The 27046-nt window shown below is 46.8% G+C and overlaps 3 protein-coding genes across 11 annotated transcripts in view; 1 reads left to right on the top strand and 2 right to left on the bottom strand.

Moving 5' to 3' along the window:
- kat80 (katanin p80) overlaps positions 1–10320 on the bottom strand; it is a 170740-nt gene extending 160420 nt beyond the window's left edge. Inside the window, exon 1 of one of the 4 annotated variants that reach the window (XR_013310730.1) lies at positions 10006–10320. Coding sequence is in view for 2 of the 4 variants with exons in the window: in XM_077646390.1 (XP_077502516.1) it covers positions 10006–10039 (34 nt within the window). In the remaining 2 variants the exon portion in view is untranslated. The remainder of the gene's footprint in view (positions 1–10005) is intronic. The other 3 variants (XR_013310731.1, XM_077646390.1, XM_077646391.1) reach the window with 3 other exon arrangements.
- Positions 10321–10753: 433 nt separating this feature from the next.
- LOC144113354 (UPF0598 protein CG30010) lies at positions 10754–13359 on the top strand. Its single transcript, XM_077646398.1, has 3 exons — positions 10754–11059; positions 11133–11181; positions 12714–13359. The coding sequence occupies exons 1-3, from the start codon at positions 10916–10918 to the stop codon at positions 13199–13201; spliced, it is 681 nt and encodes a 226-aa protein (XP_077502524.1). The 5' UTR covers positions 10754–10915; the 3' UTR covers positions 13202–13359.
- Positions 13360–16678: 3319 nt separating this feature from the next.
- peo (ubiquitin E2 variant domain-containing protein pendolino) overlaps positions 16679–27046 on the bottom strand; it is a 42681-nt gene continuing 32313 nt past the window's right edge. For all 6 annotated transcript variants that reach the window (XM_077646395.1, XM_077646392.1, XM_077646393.1 and 3 more), the window contains one exon: positions 16679–26949. In XM_077646395.1, coding sequence (XP_077502521.1) covers positions 26848–26949 — 102 coding nt within the window. In that variant the 3' untranslated portion in view covers positions 16679–26847. The remainder of the gene's footprint in view (positions 26950–27046) is intronic.

Genomic DNA, 27046 nt, shown 5'->3' on the forward strand with positions numbered 1-27046 from the left:
CCTTACACAACTCCTACTCGTACAGGAGCACTTCCCAGTCGGGGCCCGCGGCCCTCGATCTGGCAGAAAGCAGACCCTGGCGTAACGAGGCCACGCGCTTATATAACAGCGGGCAACGGAAGAAAGGCTCACGAGGCCGATAAAGCATGACAAAAGTTGTGCTCAACGCCGGGAACAAATTCGGGCCCACGATTCGACACGCGAGTAAAGATTTCAAAAAAAAATGTCAATAAATGCGACTTAGGGCGGCAGTCGCATCCAAGTCGCCAGCTGGCGAGCGGCGAGCACAGCATGCTTCTGCAGAGGTCGTAGGATTTGGCGATTTTCACGAAATCGACGCCACGCCGCGGCGGCGTCGCGAACTGGCCTGGGAAGAACCGGCGCGCGGAACCAGGCCGTTTGGCACTTGATCTGAACTCAATAAAGTTTTTCTTTGCTATGCTATGAGTGGTCCGCCGGCACACACTGACGTTGTTGTCAGAGTTTTGCCGTAAAAATATATCTTAGGAGGCCTGTTAAGTGGATGTTTGGATGGTGACGAGATAAAAGAGGCGGGAAGTGTAACTGTACGAGGTTTTCTGGCGTCAGCAATACAGAGGGAGCTTGGCAACAGGAAGTTTGCACGCTGGCCGGCCTTATTACGGCGTGCATAATTACGGGGCTAATATGATTTTACAACTCAATTTCGTTGCAATTCTTTTTTCACTTCGTTGTTGGCCCCCTGCCACTGCTGGAATGGAAACATGCAGTCTAACGGTCGGTCGGTAAAAAACCGAATAGAATCGGAGGAAAAAACTATCACAGTGGCCTTACGTGCCTTCAGTCCACTGCTTACGAACAGAGAGCGCAAGGCGCGGTTACTCCGAGAAAACTGTGCGGGGAGGGCGACCTTATATTGTTCTCGCTTTTTATCTGTACAAAGATTGAAAATCGATATTCGTACCTAAAGTAGCGCAGATGGTCATTAAAATTTATGACCTGGGAAAAAAGGAAAAACTGGGGGAAGCTAGAACTCCTGCGACAGTGAGAACTTTTGTAGCTTGTTTTCTGCGCAAGTCGCTTGACAGTCACCGAGTCTTGAAAGTGCTAAGTGAAAAAAAAAAAATTGTCTTTTACAGTTCTATCCTTCACCCGCTGTGCAAGTCTTCAACTTCTATGTTACCGGTTTTAAATTCTCTACAAAGTGCGAATCAACCGCCCATCGCTCCGCATTCACGCCAGACAGCGATTTATTTCTTGCCTCTCGTTGGGTCCTTTTACATCGTCGAGCAACGAAAAACTGAGTCACGCGAGGTCGCCACCATCGACAAGCAAGCGAGAGCTTACAGTGAAATTTTAAAACAGGCACGATTCTACCTATAGGCGGCAGCTGGGACAGGAAGCAGTCAGCCGTGGCGCCACCATACTAGATAAACTAGGGGTCCCCTCTAGGCCGTGAAAATTGCCTATTACGCAAATCGTTAATTCCAAACATCATTTAGGCACTAGAGCTCCCATGCGCCTTCCCTGCTTGCAGATGACGTTTGGCCTCTTGTAGTTTCAACACTGCAGGCGGGAGGTCCGATTTGCGACGCGTAGAGACCCAGCAAGGAAATTTCCCAGCACACCAAACCAAGGATTCAGAGCTGCGGAGGGACCACTGAGGCCGCGCACGACAGGCCACAAGTGTTCGCCGGTGACGTCAGCAGCACGCGGCCGCCTCAAGACACAGAGCAGCTGCGCCGTCAGCCCGAACGCAAGGCCCGGGCCCCCAGCTGACTCACGCATGGCGCTATCGGCATAAAAATAGACACCAACGCTACAGCACGACGCTCGCGGCCACCTGAGCGTATCGTGCGGCGATAGCGGCGAGAATCGCGCGAACCGTGCTGCTGATAGCGAAAGTTCAAAAGCCTCCGTCTAGCAACGCGATCGAGCGCATCCGGTGCATTTCCCTATAAAGAGACTGATGTTTTCCGCCATACCAGCTCTGCAAACTTGTGGCGTTGCTTTGTCTTCGTTATGAGGTTTGGTATTGTCATTTTTTTTTCAGGAATCGTAAAAAGCGCATCTATGCGCAACTAGCAGTACTCATCCCAAACTGATTCTCAAACCCAAACTGGTTTGGTAAGGCGTTGAAACTGCAGTTTAGATATTACTGCTGAAGCGAGCCCGCCGTGAACAGCCTACTCGCGTCATGTTTAAGAGGCGAGAAAAGTGTAACTGTGAGATGAAACTCCACCTTCATACTTACACTGGAATCATTCAGACAGAAAACCATTGTTCTTGGTCAGGAATCGCGCACAAACCTGGCTTACCCATCGAGCATTCTATGAACGCCAAAAATTACTTCACTGTGGCAACAATCTGAGATCGCCTCCTCGAAGTGCACGCGACATCCCCGTACACTATGTTATTTTTAATACGAAATGGCAATTGCAACCGATCCTGCAGAACCGCAGTGTATACGCGAGCTGGTTCTGTCTCCACCGTCGCCATCCCCGATGAGACATATTCCGTCGCACCTCGTCCAATTCCAAGCAGAGGCACCAACGGCTAATGGGTGTTTCGTCGCCAAGATTCGCTGAGCTCCATCTCAGATGCACTCCTCTCACTGTTCTTTTACACCTGCAGTAATTGCAGACCGCCAGCGGCTGCAGCGCGACGGCTTGAAAACGGCCCCGAACAGCGCGTCGTGTGGTGGCTCAGTGGTTAGGGCGCTCGGCTACTGATCCGGAGTTCCCGGGTTCGAACCCGACCGCGGCGGCTGCGTTTTTATGGAGGAAAAACGCTAAGGCGCCCGTGTGCTGTGCGATGTCAGTGCACGTTAAAGATCCCCAGGTGGTCGAAATTATTCCGGAGCCCCCCACTACGGCCCCTCCTTCCTTTCTTCTTTCACTCCCTCCCTTCCCTTACGGTCGGTTCAGGTGTCCAACGATACATGAGACAGATGCTGCGCCATTTCCTTTCCACCAAAAAACCAATTATTATTAACACCGCGTCGTGTCTAAGCTCGTTTCCGAGTCTAGCTCCGCACACAGGCGCGGTATCGGGCAATAGAGCGTGAACTGCGGGCGTGCCGTGGCGGAGCTTGTCGCCTGCGAGGGCTGCGGCGCGATCGTAACCACACGTGCAGCGCGGAAGGCATGATTCGCGCGCCCCTGCTGGTTGGTTATCAGTGCCACATATTCTTCGACACTACTGGGGGCGAAAAGAGCGGCGGCCGTTATCCCCAAGCTCGTCCAACGCGGCGGCGGCCCCTCTTCGGAAGACGTGCCCCGCAGGCCACCCACGGCCGTGGCGAATGCCGCCGCAGGTAGCGGCGACGTGTTCCCGCAACTCTGTCGCGGCGTGTTGCGCTCGGCGGCGCCGTCAGGTCTGCAGCATCCACGCCGTCGGCGGCAGTGGTGCAAGCGGAGATCCGCTGTTGCGCGGGCGCCCGCCTGTGCAACAACGGCCCGCGCACCGGCCCTGCCTGCAACGGGAGCGTCGGGTGCGAAGGGCTCGCGGAACGAGACACCGCGCATACCGCAACCCGATACGTGGAAAGTGACGAGCCGCCGAAACGAATCCGCCAGGGGCTGGAACGACGTCCGCGCCGCGAGGACACCTTCGCAAGGACGGCTGAGCGCCACGAGTACAGTGCCTTCTCGAGTCCCGCGCTCACTTGGAGCGTGAGCGCAACAGTATATAGCTGCGAAAGCGTCCGGAACGTCGTTGGAATACTCGCAACAGTCGCGATAAACGCGCCATCGCGCGGATTCAGCGGGCGATCATGGCAATCTGCCTGGAAACTTTTGAAATTCACTAGTGTCCAGTGTCGCGCCCTTCGTGCCACGTTCCGTGCGCATCGAACAATACCCAACCGAGACGACGGAGAAGCAATGGCCGTTCAGCACGCCCCCTTCTTGTTTATAGACGAGCCAGTGCTTGCCGCTACCATGAAGTAATCGGACTGAAAAGCTCGCACAAAAGCTATGAACGCAAACGATAGGTGCCTCTCGAACGGCCACTAGATCTACGTCGAGTGTTCACCATAAAAAGGAAGTGCAAGCCTATATTCCCAGAGGCCGCTCGATACTGTGTTATCCTCTTGTCTCCTCACTGGCTCAGTGGTTATGGCGCTCGGCTGCCGGCCCGAAAGACGCGGGTTCGATGCCGGCCGCGGCGGTCGAATTTCGATGGAGGCGAAATTCTAGAGGCCCGTGTACTGTGCGATGTCAGTGCACGCTGAAGAACCCCAGGTGGTCGAAATTTCCAGAGCCCTTCACTACGGCGTCCCGCATAGCCCGAGTCGCTTTGGGACGTTAAACCCCGATAAAGCAAAGCAAACTGGAAACAGGCGAGAAAGAAAAAAAAACGAACCAAGCAAAAAATGCTGCTGTTTTGTGAGCGTGAAGTTCTAAAATATCTTCGAAATGATCCGATGTTCGACGCCCCTATCACACGGCTTTTGTGCTGGGTGAATCACACCGTAAAAAAAAAAAAATACCGGCGAAGAAACGTAAAGTGCGGCCTTCAATTATGCAGGTGTCCCCAAGCGGGCTTCCAAGACGGCCTACATGGTCGCCAGTGTGAGCTGGCCTTCCGACCTTGATACGCTGTCGCGGAAATCGGCGTTTTATTCCGAAGGAAACGCTTCGCTGAATGCGCCGTTCGGCGGCGGCCAAGATAACGACCAATAATGCTCGGGCTTTCCGGTCGAAAGGAGCAGCAGCTCGCTCGCCGAGCATTTAATTCGCGTTTTCCCGCTACAGCCTGGACCTACTGAAACTTTCATTGCGCTGCTTTCTTTTTTTTTTTTCGATTTACCACAGAAAGAACTTCAAAGCAAACAGTATTTTAACGGTTATACAGCTGACGTGCCGAGAATTACCCAACCATAAAATTTGGTTTGACAAAACGAATTTAAATTTACACAAAAATTACGCAGGTGATCTGCGGCGCTATCACGGATTATATAAAACATTGTCAGTTCCAAAGCAGCCAACGTTCTTCAGCGTACTGCAGTCGCACAATAAAATCTACCGGCAGCCAGAATTACTGTAAAAAAAAAAAAAGCCACAGAGGCTTAAAAACTTGTTAGCAAGAGCAGCGCAGCATGCAGTTTTTTTTTGTTTTTCAAGGGATAAGAAAATAAGATCTATTTCGATAGCCGAAAATTACGGTAAAACTTGCTTGCACCGCCAGTTTTTCAAAACGGTAGACAGGACAGCAGCATTTTCAGAAATACGGCAAAGCATTTTTTTTTGGCTCTACGCGGAATATTTCCATCGCGTTCCAAGTGCATTTCCGCGCAGATACGACTGCAAGCAGAGTTCGACACGTGCCCGTCGCTTCGGTTTGCACAAGCGACGAGCGGCGGCCGCACAAAGACTCGGGAGCGCAACAGTTTAACCAACTCCCGCATTGTCGCGGCCGCGGTGTCGAACACGGGGCTTCAGACCAAACCACCGCAACGCGCCCCACACACCGGGAAAGATGCGCTAACGGCGAAAGGAACGCAACAAAGCTGTTGTGCTAATCCAGAGAGAGCGCAACCGCCTCTATTAGCGGACTCAGCGCAGCGGCCACAGGGCGCAGGCGAATGTGGTTTTTGGAAAGACCACCGCACCCGCCGCGATGGCTCAGTGGTTAGAGCGCTCGACTACTGATCCGGAGTTCCCGGGTTCGAACCCGACCGCGGCGGCTGCGTTTTTATGGAGGAAAAACGCTAATAAGGCGCCCGTGTGCTGTGCGATGTCAGTGCACGTTAAAGATCCCCAGGTGGTTGAAATTACTCCGGAGCCCTCCACTGCGGCACCTCTTTCTTCTTTCGCTCCCTCCTTTGTCCCTTCCCTTACGGCGCGGTTCAGGTGTCCAACGATATATGAGACAGATACTGCGCCATTTCCTCCCCCCCCCCCCAAAAAAAAAAACAATTATTAAAGACCACCGCGAAGTTATCAATGCAACCTCGTCGCTAGCGGAGGCGGTGCGACGTCAATGAATGCGAAATAGAACCAGAACGCTCGTATTGAATGCGTCAGCGTCCGTGACCAGTAACGGAGCCTCCCATCTCCCCGGGGTCCGCGGAACGGCCGGAGAAGCCCCACGCAAAAAGGAGGATCAGGTTCCTTTGGCAGAAGCGCTCGCAAAGCAGGGTTTAGACGATGCCGCACTTGTAAGTGCGCGTATACGGACGGGGCCACACGGAGGGTGGGGGCAGACGGGGGCGCACGGGGCAGTCTGCTCCCACTACGAAATGATCGTGCCGCAAAGGCCACTGCCCGCACTGCGACGCCGCTATCCGTAACGTCCAAGCTGCACCGAATGCGTACGAGGCAAAACGGGCCGCAGGAACTTGACTTCTGCTATGTGTGGCACTCGCCAGGCGTCCAGCAGAAGTCGCTCGGGGATGCAGCCGTCGGCACAATCGGCCGCCCGGCAAGTGTGTGTGTCAGTCTGAGGATGCAAACAATGGGCGCGATGAACGCAGGCTGAGCACGGCGACCACCTTGTTTTCTCCAAGCGGGGCACTCTGTTCTAATGCTTGTTCCACGAGGAGGAGGCTCGTCCCAATAGCTTACAAACAACGCTACACGCACAAACCTAATCCGCAACCAGCGCCTAACCAAACTTTCAGCTCGACTCCTCCATCGTGGACTGTGCGGTCATCCCGCTCCCCTCGGGCCACGACAAAAAGAAAAAAGGAAGGACGAAAGCCCGCAGGAACGATGATGCCCACCGTGAGATCATCCAGGAGGGCTGCTTCTATAGAACTACGCCTCCTTCCGGACGGTCCGCCGCAGACCCGTCATCGGCAGTTCGCTTCCCGACTCCGTCCCAAGAGCTGATCGCCGCGCTAGCTTGATTACAGGTTAGAGCCGGCTACACCGGCTAGCCGCGCGATAAAATGAATAAAAAAAAAGCAAAACAGCGACGCGATAAGAACCCTCTCGGCGAGTGGACGCACCGAGTCTCACAGGCGGCGCGAGAAGACAAAGGAGGCCAGCGTCCTGCAGCCTCGGTGTGCGAACGAGGCGACGAGCACGCCTCTCTGGACGTCGCCGAAATGCAGTCCGGCGCGGAAAATAAGAACACGCTCTACGCACGGCCCCCGATGCTACCCACGTGCACCGCCCGAGTGCCGGAAGACGGCCGATGCAAAGTTAACACTCGACAATCAGGCGATCATCGCGGCACTGCCGAAAATGCGGCAGCCAAACAGCAGCGCGTTCTCACGTTACGAAACCAGTCTACCAAAACATCGCTCGCTATAGTGCTCTTTTCCAGCGCATTTTTTTTTAACTTAGTTACGCTGAAGCATGCATGCACTAAACCGCTGAGCGCCCAGGCGGTGTCATTCGCAGATTGCCACATAAAGCTTTCAAAACAAGACGAAATCTAATTATAACAAGGCCGACAGACGACCTGCACCCAAACAAAACAAATCTATAGATTAATTGTGCGATAAGGGCATGTAATTGATCCGTTTGTTTTAAAACGTCAGTTTATGCAACTATCATACACTTACAAGTAATCCAAATGCGAATTACGCAACACGAGTCAGCTCCGCACAGACATAACAAAGTGAACTTCAGCTCCCATACTCAAGGTGTTAAGAAGACTCATCACCACCCAAACATAGATATAAAAGAGAATTACGACAAAAAGAAATCTCGCCGAATCGTCCAAACAGATTTTTCATCAGCCACCTTACGCTTACGAGAAGATACTCTGCATCATTCCAATACATTTGTAAGACCTAGGAAGTGCGCTCGGCAAATGACGAGCCGATAACGCTACCCAACTGATAGCCTGCTTTCGGCATAGATACGAACGTTTCCGCCAGCGAGAGTTGATAAATACGGTACATACTTAAGAAATGATGCGTTAGAGACATAAAACTTTCGGGTTTTATTCCGTTTTTTTTTTTTCATTTCAAACCGACATACCCGGATGTAGACGTTCACTTTAAGCACCATACTACACAGCTGTTTAGCAGAGCACCGACTGGCCAGAAGTGTCACCATCGTGCAGGCAACATTTGTCAGAAAGGAAAGCAGGCGAAGGCTGGGCGGGGCACCGCAGGAAATATGGAAGCTGATAAACGACCGCTGATAAATTATATACTCATTCAGCACGGCGCAAACACCGACCCAGGGTGACCTGCGCGCATCGTAACTAGATGCAATCATACAAGGTCCTGCAATAGCGATCTCGGTCCGCTCTGACGTGCGTAAGCTACATGGCTAAAAATAAATAAAAGCGCGACTAGTGTGTGTATTAGTGCTACATTTACTAGAATTCCCTCGAACATGACGCCTCTGCACACCTACTGCACGTTGATATTTAAGTGTTCTACACCTACGGTTTCAAGAGCCAGGCGGTCATACTTCCGCAGCGGCGCGCACAATTTAAACTTACCAATATGCAACGCGGCTGAATCGTAATATTGATCATGTTGACAGCATTAAGATCGAAGCTCCATCGAAATAAACGGCAGGTGCCCTAACGCGGCACACAGGCCGCCAGTCAGCAATCGCGAAGCAGCTATCGGCATGGGTTGCTCTTCAAGACAGCTGTACGGCATGCAAAACCCACAATATTAGATGTCGAGATCACTGCATCCTCTAATGGCTCCAGCTAAGCTGAAACGGGGGCGCATACACACATACTGAAAACACCTTATTTGCAGATGACATCACGGCGACCGCAACAAAATTTAAATTAGGCACTCTCTCGTTACCTGCCCCAGTTCGTTCATGCCGATGAGCATATGCAAAGGGCTACGAAAGGTATTACGGAAGTCAGAGGGAACATGCAGCGGGCGAGTGAACATGCCTTCCTGAGCATCATAAGCATCAGGACAACATGTGCATTCACCTGCTGCAAATAACGTCACGGACTGCTGGAGAGTGCACTAACAATGCTACTAGCTTGCTTAGTAATGACGCTATCCTTTTCCACTGCTCAAAGTTTGTCAATGTGAAACCTTTCACAAACTGCAATGGAAGGACAAAATAGTCGCCGCTGCACCCTCAGTTTAGTTATAACGATATTTCACAGTACCACAGCCATCGTACCATAGCGTTTCGCATTTCTCCGCTTTCCGGGTGCAGGTAACTTATAGAAACATCTGCCGTCTCGACATATGAATAGGAACACCCAGTGTCTCATGAATAAGGTATGGCAATCTCAGCCTGTACGCGGGACAATCTGATGTTACGGATTTCGGTCGCAAACGTCTTAGCAACGAATCCAAACTGGCAAATGGGCCAAACGATCGTTGATCAACAGATGCCACTTACGGCTAAGAATTAATGCCTGCCGACAATATGAAACAGAAAAGCTAAGCATCAGGTAGTACATTTTCGCCTGTATAAAAATGGACGAATATACATTTTTTTTTCTATCGTTTTACGGGCAGGCGCCCGCACTTAAAAAAAAAAAAACAACGAAAAACGAATAGATCCTGAATTCCCCCATGTACCATGAATTTCATCCGTTACTAACCGTCTGATGTACTCGACAGTAAATTTACAAAGTTCCCGAAAAAATCTGTTCAAAACTGCGCTGCTCAGCGATGCGACGGGGCCGACGTCAGTGACACGACACAGTAAAAACCGTGTAGGACATTCGGTGCTGTCGTTGGTAAGCTATATTACATGACAGCCACTTATAATACATAACCTTCACAGCAATATCGGGCGACTAGCGTGTGTAAGCTGCAAAAAATACTATGAAACTTAACGGGTTGTGACATCCAGGATATAGCCAGTTACGGCGTTTAGTCGTTTACACATGCTGCCAAAGTATACCTGCAAGTAAGCTGTGCAGGCTCGATGTACCGTTACGACAGAACGCTGGCAACGGAATCAATACCATGTATGCACTGAACCATGGTCACCGATCGCATTCAGCGCACCGAATCAATGAATGGCACCGCATATTCAACTTTTTTCCAGCTATGGCACAGCCGCGACAAAACTCGCGCCATCTCTGCCCCCTCCACAACCATAGAGAAGTTCAAAAGGTACTCACGAAGTTTCCATGCTCGCTTTGTTGCCTTGGCCATGGTCGTTAGTCCCGGAAACCAAAAGGTAATCCTACACAAAAATTTGGCCTCTTACACATGAACAGTTGACCACGCATGATACGCTAGGATGTCTTGAAACGTCACGCCATTTAGCTTTTAGGGTGTAAACCACGTTAGAGACATTGCGATGAAGGCGTCGAAGAGTGCGCTGGACTTCGGAATATTATGCGATGCCGTATAACCCTCAGCCAGCACGCGACGTTAATCCCACACCAGTTGTGGAACGCCACATACAGACCAAGAGCGCTTGGCTTCGCTTTGACTGAAGACAGCTGCTCCCTCTGTACGACAATTTTAAAATCCGGCAACGTGATTGGTCTAAACAAAAAAGGCTCGGAAGGCTAGCGATGTAGCGCGCGGACGCAAAGCCGTTGGTAATGGAAGCGGACTGCGAAAAATGGCAACCACCGCTAGAGGGCAGGTTACACGCCAAAGACATGGCTAGGTGGCTTGAGCCACCGCCCGATGTAAAGGGTTCAGCCGTATCCATCCATCCATCCATCCATCCACAAAGCCTAATTTTTCGCAAATAAAATAAAAACAACGGACTAAAAATGTTGTCTTTGTATATTATTTGCTTTTAAAGAACTTGAGTTAGAACAAATGTTTAGAACCTTAATAACAAAACATACACTTTGCTATGACAGCGCCATTTTGATGTGGTGGAATTCATTGCCTGCGCCCACATAGTGCAGCTACGTGCAGCTGATTACTTCGTGTTACCTACTGAGATAGTACGCGCGCAGGGCGACAGGTGTTGGACTTGCAATATTCGGCTGCTCATCTGAAAACTTGCGCAAGTAACAGTTGTAACGCGCAAATCGTGCATTTAGGGCAGCTGTTAGGTCGGTAAGAATGGTTAAGTGGCGCACCTTGGGCTGGAAGCTTTACCACAGGCTACCAACCCGCGTATGTAGACGCAGTCTTCATTATGAGCAGGGCCAGACAACGAAGGAGTATACGAGGGAATACTTTTATTTTATAGACCACCAAGGAATGGTACGCTGTGTTCATCTCACTTAAAACAGTATGCTTACGAAGATGTTCTGACAGTTTGTCTTCTGACGTGCAGCTTTTTCTAGACGATTCCAGAATGAAGAATTTCACGTCATGCTTCAAAGGTATTGTGATTAATTAAATGCAGTGGACATGGTCGCACGCAGCATATTCAAATCAGTTATTGGAGTGCAGTGCTCGCACTTAGCTGCGATGTCGCGATGTTGAGACAAATTCGACAATACGTATCTCCCTCTCGAGGTGGTTGTTTCGTACGTACATTCAGCATATACTGTTTTTTTTTTTTTACATTTCAGGTGCTGCGTTTTTCGAGTTTGCTTTCATGCAAATTCGGAGGGTGCTTTTCAGAGAATTTTTCGGTTCACAAAATTAGGCGTTTTGAGGACTTTTTTTTCGGCGCCAAGTTTCAAAATCTTCCGATGCACAAATTTGCAGTGCCGCTACAAAGGTTTACTAAACTATCGCTGAAAGGACTGCGTGACAAAACTTTTTGTAATCTAAACAAAAGTTCATTCCCATTGTTGCGTCCATAACTGCACACGCGGCATTCTTTTCAAAGCATGGAACGTCGATAACGACTCGCATTTGCAGTGGGTATAAGAAAATCTGGCAGATTCACTCCGAACGTGAAAGGGCAGATTAGTCGTCAGTCATGCATGCGCCGCAATGATATTGGCTCCTCTACTGTCTCGCATTGCAGCTTGATATTTAAAGATGCAAGATTATACGGGGGAAAATAGTGGCTCTCTAGTCGCAATGTTCACAGCAATTTTGCCTTTGCATTTAGCATGTGGCTTGCACCCGGCAGCACAACTTTCCACTTCACTTGGCCCTACTTCCGTGACAGCTGCTGATTTTCACCAACTCTTATGAACTTGGTCACTCTTGCCTTCTGATTGCTAAAACCTGCAAATGTGTAGATCACTACTAGGAAGAGGTCCAGTAATGGATTATTCTTGGAAAGACAGATGGTAGGACTTCTTGGTGGAATGGCAGCAGTCAATTTCTATAAAGGCAACTAACTTTGAGCCAGGGTTGGATACTTCGTCACATTACAGTTCTACCCTGTCCTTTGCCCTTCGTGGTGGAGCTTGTCCCTCGATGTCGCACATCAAGATGTTTATGATGAAATGCACCCAAAAAAGTCAAAGGAGAACTGCTGCTATTCCCAAGCTAGACTCCCTACAGTATCACTGTTTTTCAGATAAATCTTAAGAAATATTTTACCAACAAATATTTTTTCAAAGTTATTTGAATTTATCCAAAAATACAGAACCCTGCCAATGTCACATTCATGCATATGTTCCACAGCCAACACAAGATGCGTTTAAGCTAATAACCTATAAACCTCAGTTGTCCAGGGTGTTGCATTACAGTGGAGTTCAACTGGCAGGGTGCTCAAGTTAAATGCTGTAATGCCTTTTCAGCTTTGAAGTTGTGTGCATCTGGAAAAAAGTGGCACTTCAAAATGCTGCACAGTAGTGCACCTTTAACTTGCCATGGCAGTCCTAATGGATGTGTTCTTTGTTTCGGCAGTTCCAAAGTTTTAATTGCTTGGTGGTTGTCATGAAATTGTGCAGTATTGAATAAACATCATGTTGCACTGAATCTATCTTTGTAAATCTATTTCTTGCAGAAAAAAAATTCCTGGAGTTCTTCTTTCGCCGGCTGCGGCGCAACGAGACTGGGAAATATGAAGACGAATTTCCATTTGCCTCTCCATGTGGCCGGGAGATGAATTTTGTGCGCTGCGATGACCTGCCCTTTGTCTTCACACACATAGTGCAGTTGCCCGAGGAAGACGTTAAGCAGAAAAACTCCAAGGGCTTCCTCCTGCACAACCATGCAGGCAACCTACTGAAGGTGGAGTTCACACCTGAGCACTTATGCATGCCTGCTGGCACAGGCAGGGTCTATCACCCTGCACCTGAGAGGGTAGGCGGAGTTGGACTGGTTCGTTCGCTGTTGGCTATTGAGCTTAGCAAACACTTCACTTTTCCTAGTGACAGCGACAAGTGTCCACCTACTCACTTTGACTGGGAGGGTACTCGCTACAAGCTGACAAACAGTCTGCTACCCATTATCAGTGAAGTGTCATGTTGGAGTGGTACAAACGAGTTATAAAAATCTCGACCCAAAACACAACTGCACATTCAGGTCACGTGTAAAAGTTTACTGGGAAGTACTGCTTGTCAGAATGTTTGGAAAACTTGCACTGGTGTTCACACGTGCGCTGGTGCATATTTCATCACAATTATTATGAGCAATAAAAGCCAATTGTTGTCAAATGTGGTTTGGTTTTATGGGGTTTTACGTCCCAAAGCGACTCGGGCTATGAGGGGTGCCGGATGTCAAGGGCCCTGGAAATTTCGACCACCTGGGGTTCTTTAACGTGCACCGACATCACGGGCCTCTTAGAATTTTTCACCCATCGAAATTCGACTGTGGCGGCCGGTATTGAACCTGTGTCATTTGGGTCAGCATCAGAGTGCTGCCAATGGCAGTGCACATAATGTGCAAACTGATGCCTAAGGAAGCAAAAGTACCAGCAAAGTTTCCACACCACTGAACAAAATGCAGACACAATCACTGTTTCAAATAAAAAATTCAGAGGGGCACTTTGAATGACCTAAAAAGTGCAGTAAGGCGAAAGCCTTTAGTGCAGTGTTGCTGCTTGTGTCACTGATGTGTGGTTAAGATGTGAAGTCCACAATTGTTTGTGAATCTTGAATGCTGGAGACACTGGAGGGCGTTCGGGAGGCATACGTCTGATTCGACGCCTTTCCGCAAACACACTCCAGCGTCTTAGACAAGGAGAACTACATATGCTTTGGCAGGAAGTAGCGTAGTCGTTAGCACGCTTGGCTGCGGAATGGAAGGATGGTGGTTCGAATCCCATCATGCACAAAGATTTTTTTTTCTTATCATCGAGTTGCTGAAGAGCGTAACGGGCGGACGGACAGGGTCGTGGCCGCGAGTATGAGCCATTAAAGGCTTTCGCCTTAGAAGTATCTACTCCATTCGAGGCAAAAGCAGCACAACTAACAAGGACAGTGTAAAAAGCTAACTAGCCCAGACTACTGCCATAACTCATCCAAGAACATGTTCTGGATGATGTGTGATCAAATATTCAATGCATAAAACCTGCCTCTGAACCTGATGTCCTTGGTTACATAGCTCGTGTGTCATTTGGTAATTGTCCTTTTTTTTTTTTGTCATATTCACAACCCATACATTGTGAAACAGCAGTAACAAACACATTTAAAGCACCTGCATAAATAGAAAGCTGAAACTAAAATAAAGCTTTTAAAATTGGCTATGTGCATGGCTATGTGCATGCGAAAACTGGATCAACAAATTATACATGTGTGAGAATTACAGTGAGAACTATTCAGTGCACCATTTCCTGCTGGCCGGAGAAGACTCTCCTTCAGTTTTCATGCAATAAATTTTGAATTTACTCTTTACAAGTCGGATACCTGCTGCGAAACCAATTATTACCACTTGGCACACACAGTGAAGATGGGAATGTCAGGAAAATTCATACAAAAGAAAACTTTTATCTATGTACACAAAGTACCACCTGTCATAGAAGTTCCCAGGTCAGCATATGAATGGTCAAAAGTGGGTGGGGTGCATAAGGCGGTGCAGTGATCACTACCACTGGCTAATCTTGCAGATGAACTTTGTCAGCATGAGCACAACCACTTCCTCGGGACACTTTTTACCAGGTAATGGAACTGTCTAGACATGCTGTAGTGGTTCAGTGGCAAAGTAAAAATTGTAAATTGTGTGGTTCAACGTCCCGAAATGACACCAGGGTTATGATGAACGCTGTAGTGGAGGGCTCTGAATTTATTTCGACCTGGGGTTCGTTAGCATGCGCTCACATCTCGCAGCATGAGAGCATTTTTGTATTTCGCCTTCATCAAAATATGGCTGCCGTGGACGGGATTGAACCCGCGACCTTGAGATCAACAGCTGACGACAAAGCCACCGAGCAACAGCAGTGGGTATCGTGCCGCTGAGCACAAATCCACAGGATCCAATCCTGGCCACAGCAGCCACACTCTGATGGGAGCAAAATGCTTTTCTAGAAAAGCCCATGTACTGCGCGATGTCCACACATGTTAATGAAAGCTAGGTGGTCAGTATCCAGAACTCTCCACTAGGGCGTCACTCGCAGCCTCAAAGCAAGGCAACAGCTAACAATGCTCTTTTACTCTTCAATGAATGCAGCCAATGATGTCCAATTGTCTCTACATGCTGTATACCCATGGTACATCAAATGGCTAATGGGCCATAATTGCAGAAAAAGCCAAGCAGAATCAAAAGCATTGTGCTTATATTACCACTGTTCCCTGCTTTCATGTGCACTCCCGTCCTGAAATGATTTGCTTGTTTGAAACCTAAAGCAATTTTGGAAAGCTGAGTTAGTATAATTTCCTTAAGGAAAGCCAAGTTACTGTGATTTTCTTCATGGTCTACTGCTAAGCACAACAGAAATGCAAGAAAATAATTTGTGTTACAACTTAAGGGAGTGGGCTCTATTGGTCTATATGGATGTAGGCTTAGTTTATCACAAAAAAATGCATGGCCTAGACTATGGCAATAAATTTAGTGATGTTAATGTTTTTTTATCCTCGAACTCAATAAAGTTTAGCTGAATGGCCAGAGTTTCAAGTTTATACCAAGAATAGCTCCAAGCATTGTGCAGCTAAGTGACATCATGACATCTTACTTCAGCTTGATTGCTCAGCTGAATACTCCGTTTCCATTGTTTCACCAAGTAATGAGAAATGCTGAATATTTGTTTCTATTACTTTTCTTTGAGAACTGCAAACAGCAAATATATCAAGGTGCTGCAAACCTCGAATATGTATGACCTAGCTTGACTCCAGTGGCCGAGCAGTAAATGTTAATGATGCAAAAAAAAAAAATGGTACCAGAAGGCCAAGACCCTCAAATGGAACAAAAAGTCTTGTGGAATAAAGCGACCAGATGTCACACTGCTAAATAACATGTATTCTGTCTCTCAAATGACCATCCTTCCCAATGCATCAATTAAAGGGGCACTGAAGACAGCTCTATTAAATTACTACTCTCAGTAAAAACTGATTCTCGGGGTCTTTCCGGTATGTTGGCACTTGTCTGGCTGCAAAAGTCAGCTTTTAATGTTTATAAAATTGGATTTAATTATCTCCTCATCAGTTTATTCTAACTTGTGACGCCCTTACCAAAAAGGACAGGTTGTTACCATTTTTAAGTGAACAGCGCTGTAGCATGCCATGGCCTCTGAGATTCGTGCCAAAAGATTGGTGTCAACACATGCAATTTCCTTGCGATATTGTCTGGTGACGGTGACATCTGTTGTTGCTCCTTTCTAGCTTATGAAAGCTGCGTGCTCGACGAAAGTGGTCTCTTTGTTGTTAGGACGCAGTACCATATCGATAAAAGCCCAACTTCTATATCTCTCCAGGGTCCCTTTAACACAAGTGATTGTCCAGGAGGTATCAAGAAGTCATTGAAGGCCAGAAATGTGGCTAAACCTTTGGCCTTCAACAGCGAGAACAACCAGCATCCCAAGAACCACACGCAAAAGACAGCAGGAATGCATTTATGTGCAAAACATGGTGCACTTTTCCGATCTTCAACAGCTGTAGGCAGGCTAACATAGGTTGGTTTTTAACACGGTCATCAAAAGCACTGTTTCATCTATATACATTATCAAATATATGCACAAGTGCGCAGTTATTTCAATGAAGAAATTTGCAGCTACGAAAAAAACTCCACATGGCAACACAACAAACACCTGTAATAGGTATTTTGAAAGCATGAAACAACTTGCCCAGCAAACTCTTGTGCTGCTTCTCGTTTTGAAAGAGTAATTATCCTTGCTACTTAGCACTACTGTTAGCTGCACATGGAAAAATTAGCACAGTGTCCAGGAATTTATATGCCCAGACACAGTGACCAGGACCCGTGCCATGGCTCTGATCGGTCTGTCTTGCAAAAGATGTGAATGCTCAAAGATGCCTAACAATGCAGGTGCCAAACACCGAAATGCTTGCCATGTTTGGAAGAGACGTCACACTATATGTTACAGTTCAAGGATGAAGCTGTTGAAGTGGCACTGATGCATTCTCAAAAGTAATAGCACAGCCAAGGGTGCATCTGCTCGGCTTCAGGCATGACCTAAACTTTCATACGACATCATAAATTCTTGAATCTCCAGTATCGGTACATGTACCAAGGCTACTGAAAAATACAGCTGAAATATCAACAATGAAAGCAGGTCAGAAATACAGCAGGAACAATGCATCGCAGTATAAATGTAAGGGATACTTCATGCACACTTTTAAACACATGTATTCACCTCTGTTTTCTCAAGTGCACTTTCTAGAAGCAAAGAGCTGATAACAAGATTGCCCGAAAAGCCATTATGATCACTCTGTCAACATTATCAAATTTATGAAGTAATGCAGTGCACCGTAATACCTTAGGCAAAATACTACATAACAAGTAGTCATATATTGACAGAATTAACACCAGAAGCATTTGCAGGCACTGCATAGTAACGACTTAATACAGGTTAGGAAGGAAAGAAAGGACGAGCAACATAGTTAGGTGTGGATAGTGTGCCTAACCATGTTGCTTGTACATTTTTTCCTTTCCCAACCTGTGTTTAGGCATCATTGTGCAGCACCTACAAATACCTCCATTAATAAACCAACCAGCCCAGACAAAAAGCGGCACTAGCAGTTGAAAAAGTACGCTCCAAGCAAAACATATTGTGAAACAATAACAATAAATTAAAATGCATTATGTCTGCACATCACAGCTAGCCCCTGGAGTGCGGGCCATCATCAAAAATTAACGTCGCACGAGCTTTCTACCGAATAAAAAAAAAAAGGACGAACTATCCACTGCTTCCCTTCCAAACACAAACAGGCTTCCCAAAATACAAGACAGTTCCAAAATTCTAGCATCGAGTAAAGTTGTTTAACCTTAACATATTATAGCACAAAATACCACAACAGTAGGAGTATGTGAATAGTACTTTTTCAAAAGTGAATTGAATACGAACAGTGTAGCTGGAAACCGAATCACATATAAATCGAATATTTTTACAGATGTTCACACAAGTAGTGAATATTGTTACAAAATGATCAATCATGCAAAACAGTGAAGTGCTAGACGCAGCACTGCTGTGCGGCACAATAAATTAGTTAAAACTGTGTAATGTCAGTGCAGGTTAAAGAACCCCAGGTGGTCGAAATTCCCGGAGCCCTTCGCTATGGCACCCCTCGTAGTCAGAGTTGCTTTCGGACGTTAAATCCCAAAAAATCCTAAAATTCAAGAACACTATAGTTAAAACTAAAGTGACTGCCACTAGTGGCTACGCAACACAAAGTATATTAACTTTTTGACAATCTTTTTTCTTTTTAAACACCACCCTGTATCTGTTTCTACTGTGCTACTGTGCTCATTTTTTTCTTTCAACATTTTTAGGTAAACCAGACTTCCTCTTTTCTATGCCACCTGTACCAGGCTTCATGCCTGGACGACAGCTTTTTTTTTTTTAAGTTGATGTTTGCCACCTTGCCATCCTCTCCACTCCACATTTTTCCCCCCTCCCCCTTACCGGTCCTTCCTCCTCAAAGTAAAGGACCTATTTAACCAGCATTTATTACACTTGCCCTGACAAAGACAAGTCCTTGTGTCGAAACACTGGCAGCCAGACTGAGGCTTCCCTATCGACACTTGTTTTGTTTTGTGTTGTCAAGAATTCCATCTTCCTGCCTTCTCTTTACCTGTGTGACCATCATCATGTTATACACAAGAAAATTACCTTTTGCTATATTGATGATGACAGCACATAAACAAGTGTCACATCTACGGGGTGTGAGAGGGTCGTGAGCTACATATGAGCCACAGCCGCTGAGTTCAGACATTAAGGCAGGGTTTGCCATGCCTGGCTTACCCCTGCCGTGTCGTACAAATCTGGAGGCCCTATATGAGCGTCATGAATGCCACCACACGAATGGACTACGTCGCAGCACTGAGCCTTCCATCCTGTGCAGACAAATCGCAACAGCATGCTGTGCGGCTTCAGAGTGGGCCCCGTTATTGAAACATTAATCGAAGAAAACTACGATGTGCCTTATTCGAAAAGTACTCGAGAACTTGAGAACATATTCAATTCCTTTCGAATGATTTCAAAGTGCACTATTTTATTCGTTCAGTAAATCAAGTAAGAGAATATTCGGTTCACTATAAAAAAAATTAAATACTATTCGCACACACCTACACAATAAGCAACTGGAGAACAACGGCATGTTGCACATACTGCAAGACACAACTTGTCTTGCATGAAGTGCTGCGCAAAGATAGGACAGTGGCAGTACAAAAACAGAATTGTGTCATCTTGTCACCTGCTGCCTGAAAAGCCAGCCAAGGAAGGAATATACAGAGACTGATACACGATAAATTGTTGTTTTTCATATCTACATTGCAGCAGCCTGGTCTCACTGAAATAATCATGGAGTCCCAAACAACAACAACAAAAAAATTACACAACTTTGTCCCTAAGTGATGTGTTACATAAGTGGTGCAAAAGTATGAACACTAGAAATAGAGTAATAATGGTAAAAAAATTTCACCATAAGGTAACAGTTTGCACCACCAGCACAATGCTGCTAAAGTAACACTCATGTGCTGCATACAAAAGCACAGCTCCAAGCCACCTTCAAAAGGATGCCCTTTGTAAACTCGATTCTCATTAAATCTGTGCATGAAAAAGACGAGGATGAGCGAAGCCTCTACATATGCATCTAAGTTGTATTTACACATACACGAGAGCATCAAAAGGAAAAGCAATGGCTATAGCATCTAGGGATATACCACTTGGGCCGTAGACTGCCAGCAATGACAGTTTATGGAGTCTAATGAGACTCTTTCTTTGAGGTCCTGAAACATTATTAAGGACTTGAGCACAGCCATTCTAACTGAAATGTGGAAAAAATGAAGAAATTAATCTTTTCTGTCATGGGCGTCCTCATAAAAGAATCGCCTAGACATGTTTAGTGTTTCAGTTGTATTATAGGCTAAGCGTTTCAGTTGTATTATAGGCTAAGCAGAAGTGGTAATCACTATGAAATGATGGAGAATGCAAATACCGGCACCTATAAGTCGGTGGTAGAAAGGCAAGTGCTGGTTGCGCTTTGTAAGCAACATACTCGACGGCATCAGAACATGAACCTGATGAGAAGATTTGAGCACAGCATCATCACAATTGGTGGGGCGTTGAAATGTCGGCACTGCTGCATATAATCCTTCATCAGCAACAGTACTTTGGCATGAGTACAGAGCAGCTCAATTGTTAAAAATAGTAGTGGGCATAGGCACAAAGTCACAATTACGAAAATTCTCTTGTAAACAAAGCAGGACAAGTTCATCAGGTGGTACTACCAAAATAAACAGGAGCCAAAAAAATGCAGAAGTTGACAAAATGTCACACTATATATGTGGGCATCACTTTCGACAAGGATGCTGGCAATGGCTCCTGTGTCACACTAACTGAACTCTGTTGTGCCCATGTTTCCACCACCTTCATGTCAAAAGCCACTCAACATGCACATTGAGAACCAGTCACCTAACTTTGCTTTCCACTCTCCCAAGACATCTCAAGTCAGCCTCAACACCAGTTTTATAATTCCTTCTCCATTACTCTGCTTTTTTTTTTTTTCCGGGACTATTTCCTGGGACTGTTCCTCAGGACTGTACAGTAAGACAGCGCACAAGCCCAAGCAAGGTCAAACACAGAACTACATCTTCCCTGCTGCAATCAGTGATTCTGATTTGCTAGCATATTTTACAAATCCTATCTGTACACATGAAGAGGTCATATCTTGTTCTCTGCAAGTTAAATTTTAAACTGGCATCTTAATTTTATTGACATGTATACTGTGCTTTTTCAGAGACTATACTGTGCATTTTCTGTACAGTGCCATTACAAATGCACTGACAAAGTTACATTCTAATTATGAACAATGAAGGAATTTTACTGCACATACATACTCCTGAGCACAAAAGCTTGCAAATGCACCAAACTTGCATATGTGACCAGCTATAGGCAGAACAACTGCATTGGACGTGAGAATGCTTATAAGTCAAACCCACTTATAACAATACATCGGATATAACAATGGTCAGTCGCGGCACCATCAGCTTTACCTTATGTTCTATGGTAAAATAAACCGCTTATACCAATGCTGTGGTAGCACATTATCGGTTATAACAATTAAATCTGGTCACTGAGCGTCAACAATAAAAGAAACAAAAAGATGAAAATGCTACAACTGCACCAGCAAAACCATGCTTACAACACAAAAGTGCGCGCGTGTGGAGCCGACCGCCGGACTGACCCCCTGCAGCGACGACGCGAAAGCGAAAGAACCCATGACCATGCACTGGGAGACACCGCCACGGGACGCACAGAGGATGCTTGCTTGTCGCAGCAACGCAGACAGGAGAAACGACGGATGTGTTCCGTTGTGCAAAAGGCCCATGCAGAGGTGTAGGCAGCATGGTAGAGAGCCTTGGTGGAGCAGCTACATTTTTAACGTTTCTGAGGGGCGCGCCGCTCGCAGAAAGAAAACATGCCGACGAGTTTTTATTTGTTTTTGCATTCTGAGCTGCGGCTGGCACCGGTAGCACGTGCGTTGTCCCATCTTTCTCTGTTTTTCGCTAACTTGGCCATGGTCCCCGCTTCGCAGATTTCACGTGTCCCAAGGGCAGGCGTCACTGCATCAGGTGAGCTGCTGCGCTGCTGCAATAGCCACATTCGCTATGCATACTCCCTATCAGTCAGTGTGGTGCACGCGTGTTACTAGCGTGGTTTCTCTTGTCATCTGCCACCGCGCCCTTGGTTCTGCACACTACTTGGATTTCCCATAAGAATTGCTACTGGAAAGTGGGCTTAATGCAAGTGACGCGGAGGCGCGAAGCCATCGGTACAGTGATTACGGTGCTTTGGTCATCGGCGAACGGTGATGACTGCGGAGTGTCGAATTGAAGAATTCTTGCACGCCAACGATGCAGTCATGGCAAATGAAGACCTCACTGACGAGGCGATCATGGCACCCATCACCGGTGCGGACAGCCGTGCTATCGACGAGGGGGTATGCTGAGGCGTGATCGAGCAAGGCAACACTACCAAGCGATTGGCCACGGAGTAAAGCGGTAGAACAGAACGGGTGGGCCACATAAATAGTGCTTGAGCCACGAATAATTGTCAGCACGGCATGAGGTAGCAAAACAGATTTCTGGTCAGTGCATCATAAAGAGGGCGTATAAGTGACAGTTGCATCGGAGAGATTCCTATACTGTGACGCATTCGGTTCTTGTTAGTTTTTCTGGATCATTCGATAATCTGAACATATTTCCGGTCCCCTGAAGTTTGAATTAATGAGCTTTTACAGGCATCAGAACAATCAAACCCCTTTGGGTCTTTCCTGTTAATAAATGCTCTAAAGTTTGTCATCTTTTCTTTTTTTCGGAACAGCCCGGGTATAACAATGGTATTTCCGTGGCACTTCAATATTGTTATAAGTGGGTTTGACAATTTGGTTTTATGTAAAACTGCTTTGTTAAACACGTAAAGTGGCAACCATGAGGAAGCTTAGAACTACCACTGATATCAACATGCATACTTTATGCTCAACTATCAACAAGAAAACTCAATATGTATAACAATTAAATCCATGCTCAAAAGCTAATGTTTTTCAGAACATACACCTTTTTGTTGCACCCTTGAGCAGCGACTGCATGTGACTGAGCTTCACATGCATGCACAATCATATTGCATGTAAGCCTGAAGGCATATGAAGCTGTTCTGCCACCTCAATAGACGATATGCGAAACTGCTTGGCAGTCTGGCAACACCACGCCCTCAGCTTCCGATTTCCATCTTGGTTCGGTCGAGCTCGTCGAGCTGGTGCGTCGTTTGCTATGCATGCTTTCTCGATATCGGTGTAGCTGTCATGAATCTTGAGAGAGTGGAATTTCAGAAGCCAAGCTTCACCAGCTGCGCTGCTTGCACTGCTCATGTTTTACCAAATGTAGGTCCTATCAGGCGGCGCCATTATGCTCCTACCGCGTTCTCAGCTTCGCTTCAAGTTTGGCGCCGATGATGGCAAGAATCGGCAATGGAAAGCGGGTTGGACAGTCGAACTCTGTACCGTTGTCGCTTTAATGTGCCGCTTTAAGTGTCGCGCATTATCATCAATATTTTATTTTGAAGTGGACAAGTGACCGACTTCCGTAACGGTGCGAACTGTCATGCGCGTCGAAGGTAACAACTGCATGCATTGCTATATAATCACACAAGACCTACAGCCAGCTGCGTGATGTCTTTCCTTTAACTCCAACGTGCAATGCCCATCCGCGGTTTTTAACGTCATCGTTTCAGAGCCCGCACGTCGTTGCTAGTGTTGATTCAACGAGGCCGGAAAACCCCTAGTTAAAACTGCGTCTTACGCTAGACGCAGTTGCAGTGAATATTGCGCTTATAACAGTCAATATTAACAAGAAGAAAGAAGACATTATAATTCAGGATTACTGCAAGCAAGGACACAGTTTTTTTTCTTCATATTTCCTACGTGCGACATTAAATTGAATTGCATTTTTATTTTGCAACACGACATTGCGAGGAAAGCCAGGAAAAAAGCTGTATAAACAGCCTGAGAATACAGCTTGAGAGATCCTGAATTCCTCATTACAAAACATCATTTACGACAGCATGGATCCTTCCCTCCTGCCAAGAAGAACGCGCTTGATTAGAGAAAGAGCCTACAGTACTAGGTGCATGTATGGATTCGATACGCTGGTCAAGCTGCGTTTGCAGGTGTGAAATTTACATGTTTGGTTGCTTCCGATGGCTTGCTCCCAAAGAAGGACAAATCGCTTTGTCGCGGTGCAAGCTGTTGCAGCTTGTCACAACGATAATAAAATCAGACGGCCTGAAGCGTTTTCAATACACTTACGTCCTTTCTAACTTAGAAATGCATCCTTCTTTCACAATAAGATAGATACATTATCCACTTTTTCAGCAAACATTAGTCACCGCGAGTTGATTGCACGGATCCTGAAAAAATAAAACATTCACACCCCAGTTTTTATGCATAGTGTGCATTAAATCGCAAAGACGCATTAACGTGCATAACATGCGGGCGCAATTGCACGACATTAGAGGAAAACAGCGCATGGGACCTTGCAAAAGCTCCATGGTCGAGAACGTTTTCTATGCCATTCTAAAAGTAACTGAATGCAGAAAAACTCAACTGAACACGTAGAAAACTAAGCAGTAAGCGGCGTATATACCTTTTTGAGTGTACTTAGTTCACCATGGAACAAGCGATCGAGTTTTGTAGGAGCACACTGAATGCCCATGGCCACAGTTTTCCAACAAATTAATGAACACAATTCTTCACGACTGGACTACATGCTTTAACAACACAGGCCCAGGCTCGATGAAAAAATTTGCCTCCTCTATTACGTTGTTCAAGTACACGTCGATATGGTCGCGTCCGACTTACCATATTTATACATGATTGTAAGTCGACTTGAATATAAGTCGAACCCCCCAAATCTCATTTCCGAAAAATATAAAAAAAAAAACTTCCGAGGTTGTTTAAGCTTGGCCTTGAATAGTTGAAAGCAACAGCATTATCCAGCGGCCATCGTTTATCGCCGGCCGCTATCCACTGCCCCGCGTGGGCTTGCCTGTGGGCACATTCCAAAACATAAATGTATTAGTCACTGGACTACTTGTCCACACTTGAGCCACCGTCCTCACTAGCGCTGCCATCGTGATTGCTGCTGCGGTCCCACAGCATGCCATTCTAACGTTCTCATCCAGCGAAATCCTGCACCACCCGCACTTCGCAAACAGCCACATCATGACATCGCGTGGAACAGCTGAAAATTTTCCTCGCTGCAGCTGCCACACCTGTACCACCCGTTGCGAACGTCAAACTTATGGCCCAGCGCGCAGCTGTTCATTTCTTCGGCGTAAAAAATGCCAGCCATCTTGAATGTAGCGGTGAATGAGCACCAGTCGCTTGCCGGACCTTGAGCACAAATGGTGACTGACGAAGGGCTACATTAAAAACTTTTGAAATGCGGCCGGCAGTAGTCAAATGCATCAGAGCCAAAGACAAACCACGCGTGAATGGCGTCGGCTCTTCCGTCAGCTATCGACACTCCCCGGCACTGCTGCCGTTCCGAGTGGGGTGCCGCCTCGATTGGAACAGCGGCCCTTCCATCAACTATCAAGGCTTCCTTGAGCGCTGAGCACGCATTTGAAAGTAAAAAAGAAAACTTGTTGGACGCTTGAGCTTCCCGTAGAATGCGATTGCGTTATCGGGCCGCCGCCGCTTATCAGCAACTGCAGTCAGCAGTCACGTGTGGGGTGCCAGTTTGCTGCTTATCGATAGCTGCCATCGGCCCGGCGCCCGCACGCGCGGGGAGGGTATGCCAGTTCTGCGCGTTGACATAGCAGCTGCTCAAGGCCAGCACTAAGAGCGATGCGATGGAGCTGCGCAGCAAAAACGCAACCACGCTGTAGCCTGCCCGATATGTCGTTTGTCTTGCCTTTACTTATTGTGCGTAACAGCGGCCCTTCCATCAACTATCAACGCTCCCTTGACCGCCGAGCGCGCATTTGAAAATAAAAGAAAACTTGTTGGACGCTTGAGCTTCCCTTAGAACGCGATTGCGTTATTGGGCCGCCGCCGCTTATCAGCAACCACAGTCAGCAGCCACGTGAGTATGGGGTGCCAGTTTGCTGTTTATCGATAGCCGCCATCGGCCGCCCGCCCGCGCGCGTGGGGACGGGATGCCAGTTCTGCACGTTGACATAGCAGCTGCTCAAGGCCAGCACCAAGAGCGATGCGACGGAGCCACGCAGCAAAAATGCAACCACGCTGTAGCATGCCTGATTGTCTCGCCTTTACTTATAGTGCATGTTTTTGTTTCGATTGTAAGTCGACCCTCCACTTCGGATTTTCAAATTTTAAAAAATAGGCCGACTTACAATCGTGTAAATGGTACTATGCGCTTTCGGATTGAGAGTTGGTAAATGCATGAAATCAGCTCCTAATTTTGATCAGAGAGGATAAAGACTCTGATCCGCGTTTTAAGTTAAACGCAAATCACCTATAAAAATTTGTGAAAAATCAGCGCAGACAGCCTGCGCACTGGTCAACATGCTGACACATATACCTCAAGTGGCATTTGGTGTTATTAAGACACTGGCAAAGAATTAAAAGAAATAAAACGACGAGAAGTTGATACGTAACTGGTTCCGTCACGTATCATTGTGTCCTAACAAAGTATAGAACGTAGCTCAACAACGCATCAGTATTTCACATTTCGAACGAAGCGCAGCCGTTTGAACCTAACGCTGGGCAGCATTTTCGTTTTCTCTACCGAACCAACATGGCGGGCCTAGTTCTTAGAGCGCCACGAGATGGCGCTGCGCATTTCGCATATCATCTATATTGCATCTTTATGACAGCCTCCACTTTGCTCTCCCTATGCAACTACTCAGTAAATTCAATAAAACAAAGCTTCACACATACTATATGCACACAACACTCACAAGGCAGCTCCCAAGAATTTAAAAAAGCACCTTTCAGCACAGGCCTAACATTAACAAGAAATGGGCGGTTTGGCAAAAACAGCATGGTAAGTCACTCAAGAGCACATCAAGATGCAGTCTTGGAGAACACCTGCATGCAGCCATGCTTGACCCAACTTAAGCCCGTATTGCTAGGTGATTCTTCCAGTGCTTCATCAGCAGCTTCAACCTGCGTCAATAGCATAAAACAAATGCTCTATAAGGCACACCATTCCAAGTGAAGCTGAAGTGATTTTATATGCAGCAAACAACAATATTTTCTAGCA

Source organism: Amblyomma americanum, chromosome 1 (genome assembly GCF_052857255.1).
Source record: "Amblyomma americanum isolate KBUSLIRL-KWMA chromosome 1, ASM5285725v1, whole genome shotgun sequence".
In the NCBI taxonomy this organism is placed as follows: Eukaryota; Metazoa; Arthropoda; class Arachnida; order Ixodida; family Ixodidae; genus Amblyomma; species Amblyomma americanum.

Coding starts and splice junctions, on each gene's coding strand:
- LOC144113354 (XM_077646398.1), top strand. CDS start 10,916: ATGGTTAAGTGGCGCACCTTGGGCTGGAAGCTTTACCACAGGCTACCA. Junction 11,060..11,132: donor TTATAGACCACCAAGGAATG/GTACGCTGTGTT, acceptor TCTGACGTGCAG/CTTTTTCTAGACGATTCCAG. Junction 11,182..12,713: donor TTTCACGTCATGCTTCAAAG/GTATTGTGATTA, acceptor TATTTCTTGCAG/AAAAAAAATTCCTGGAGTTC.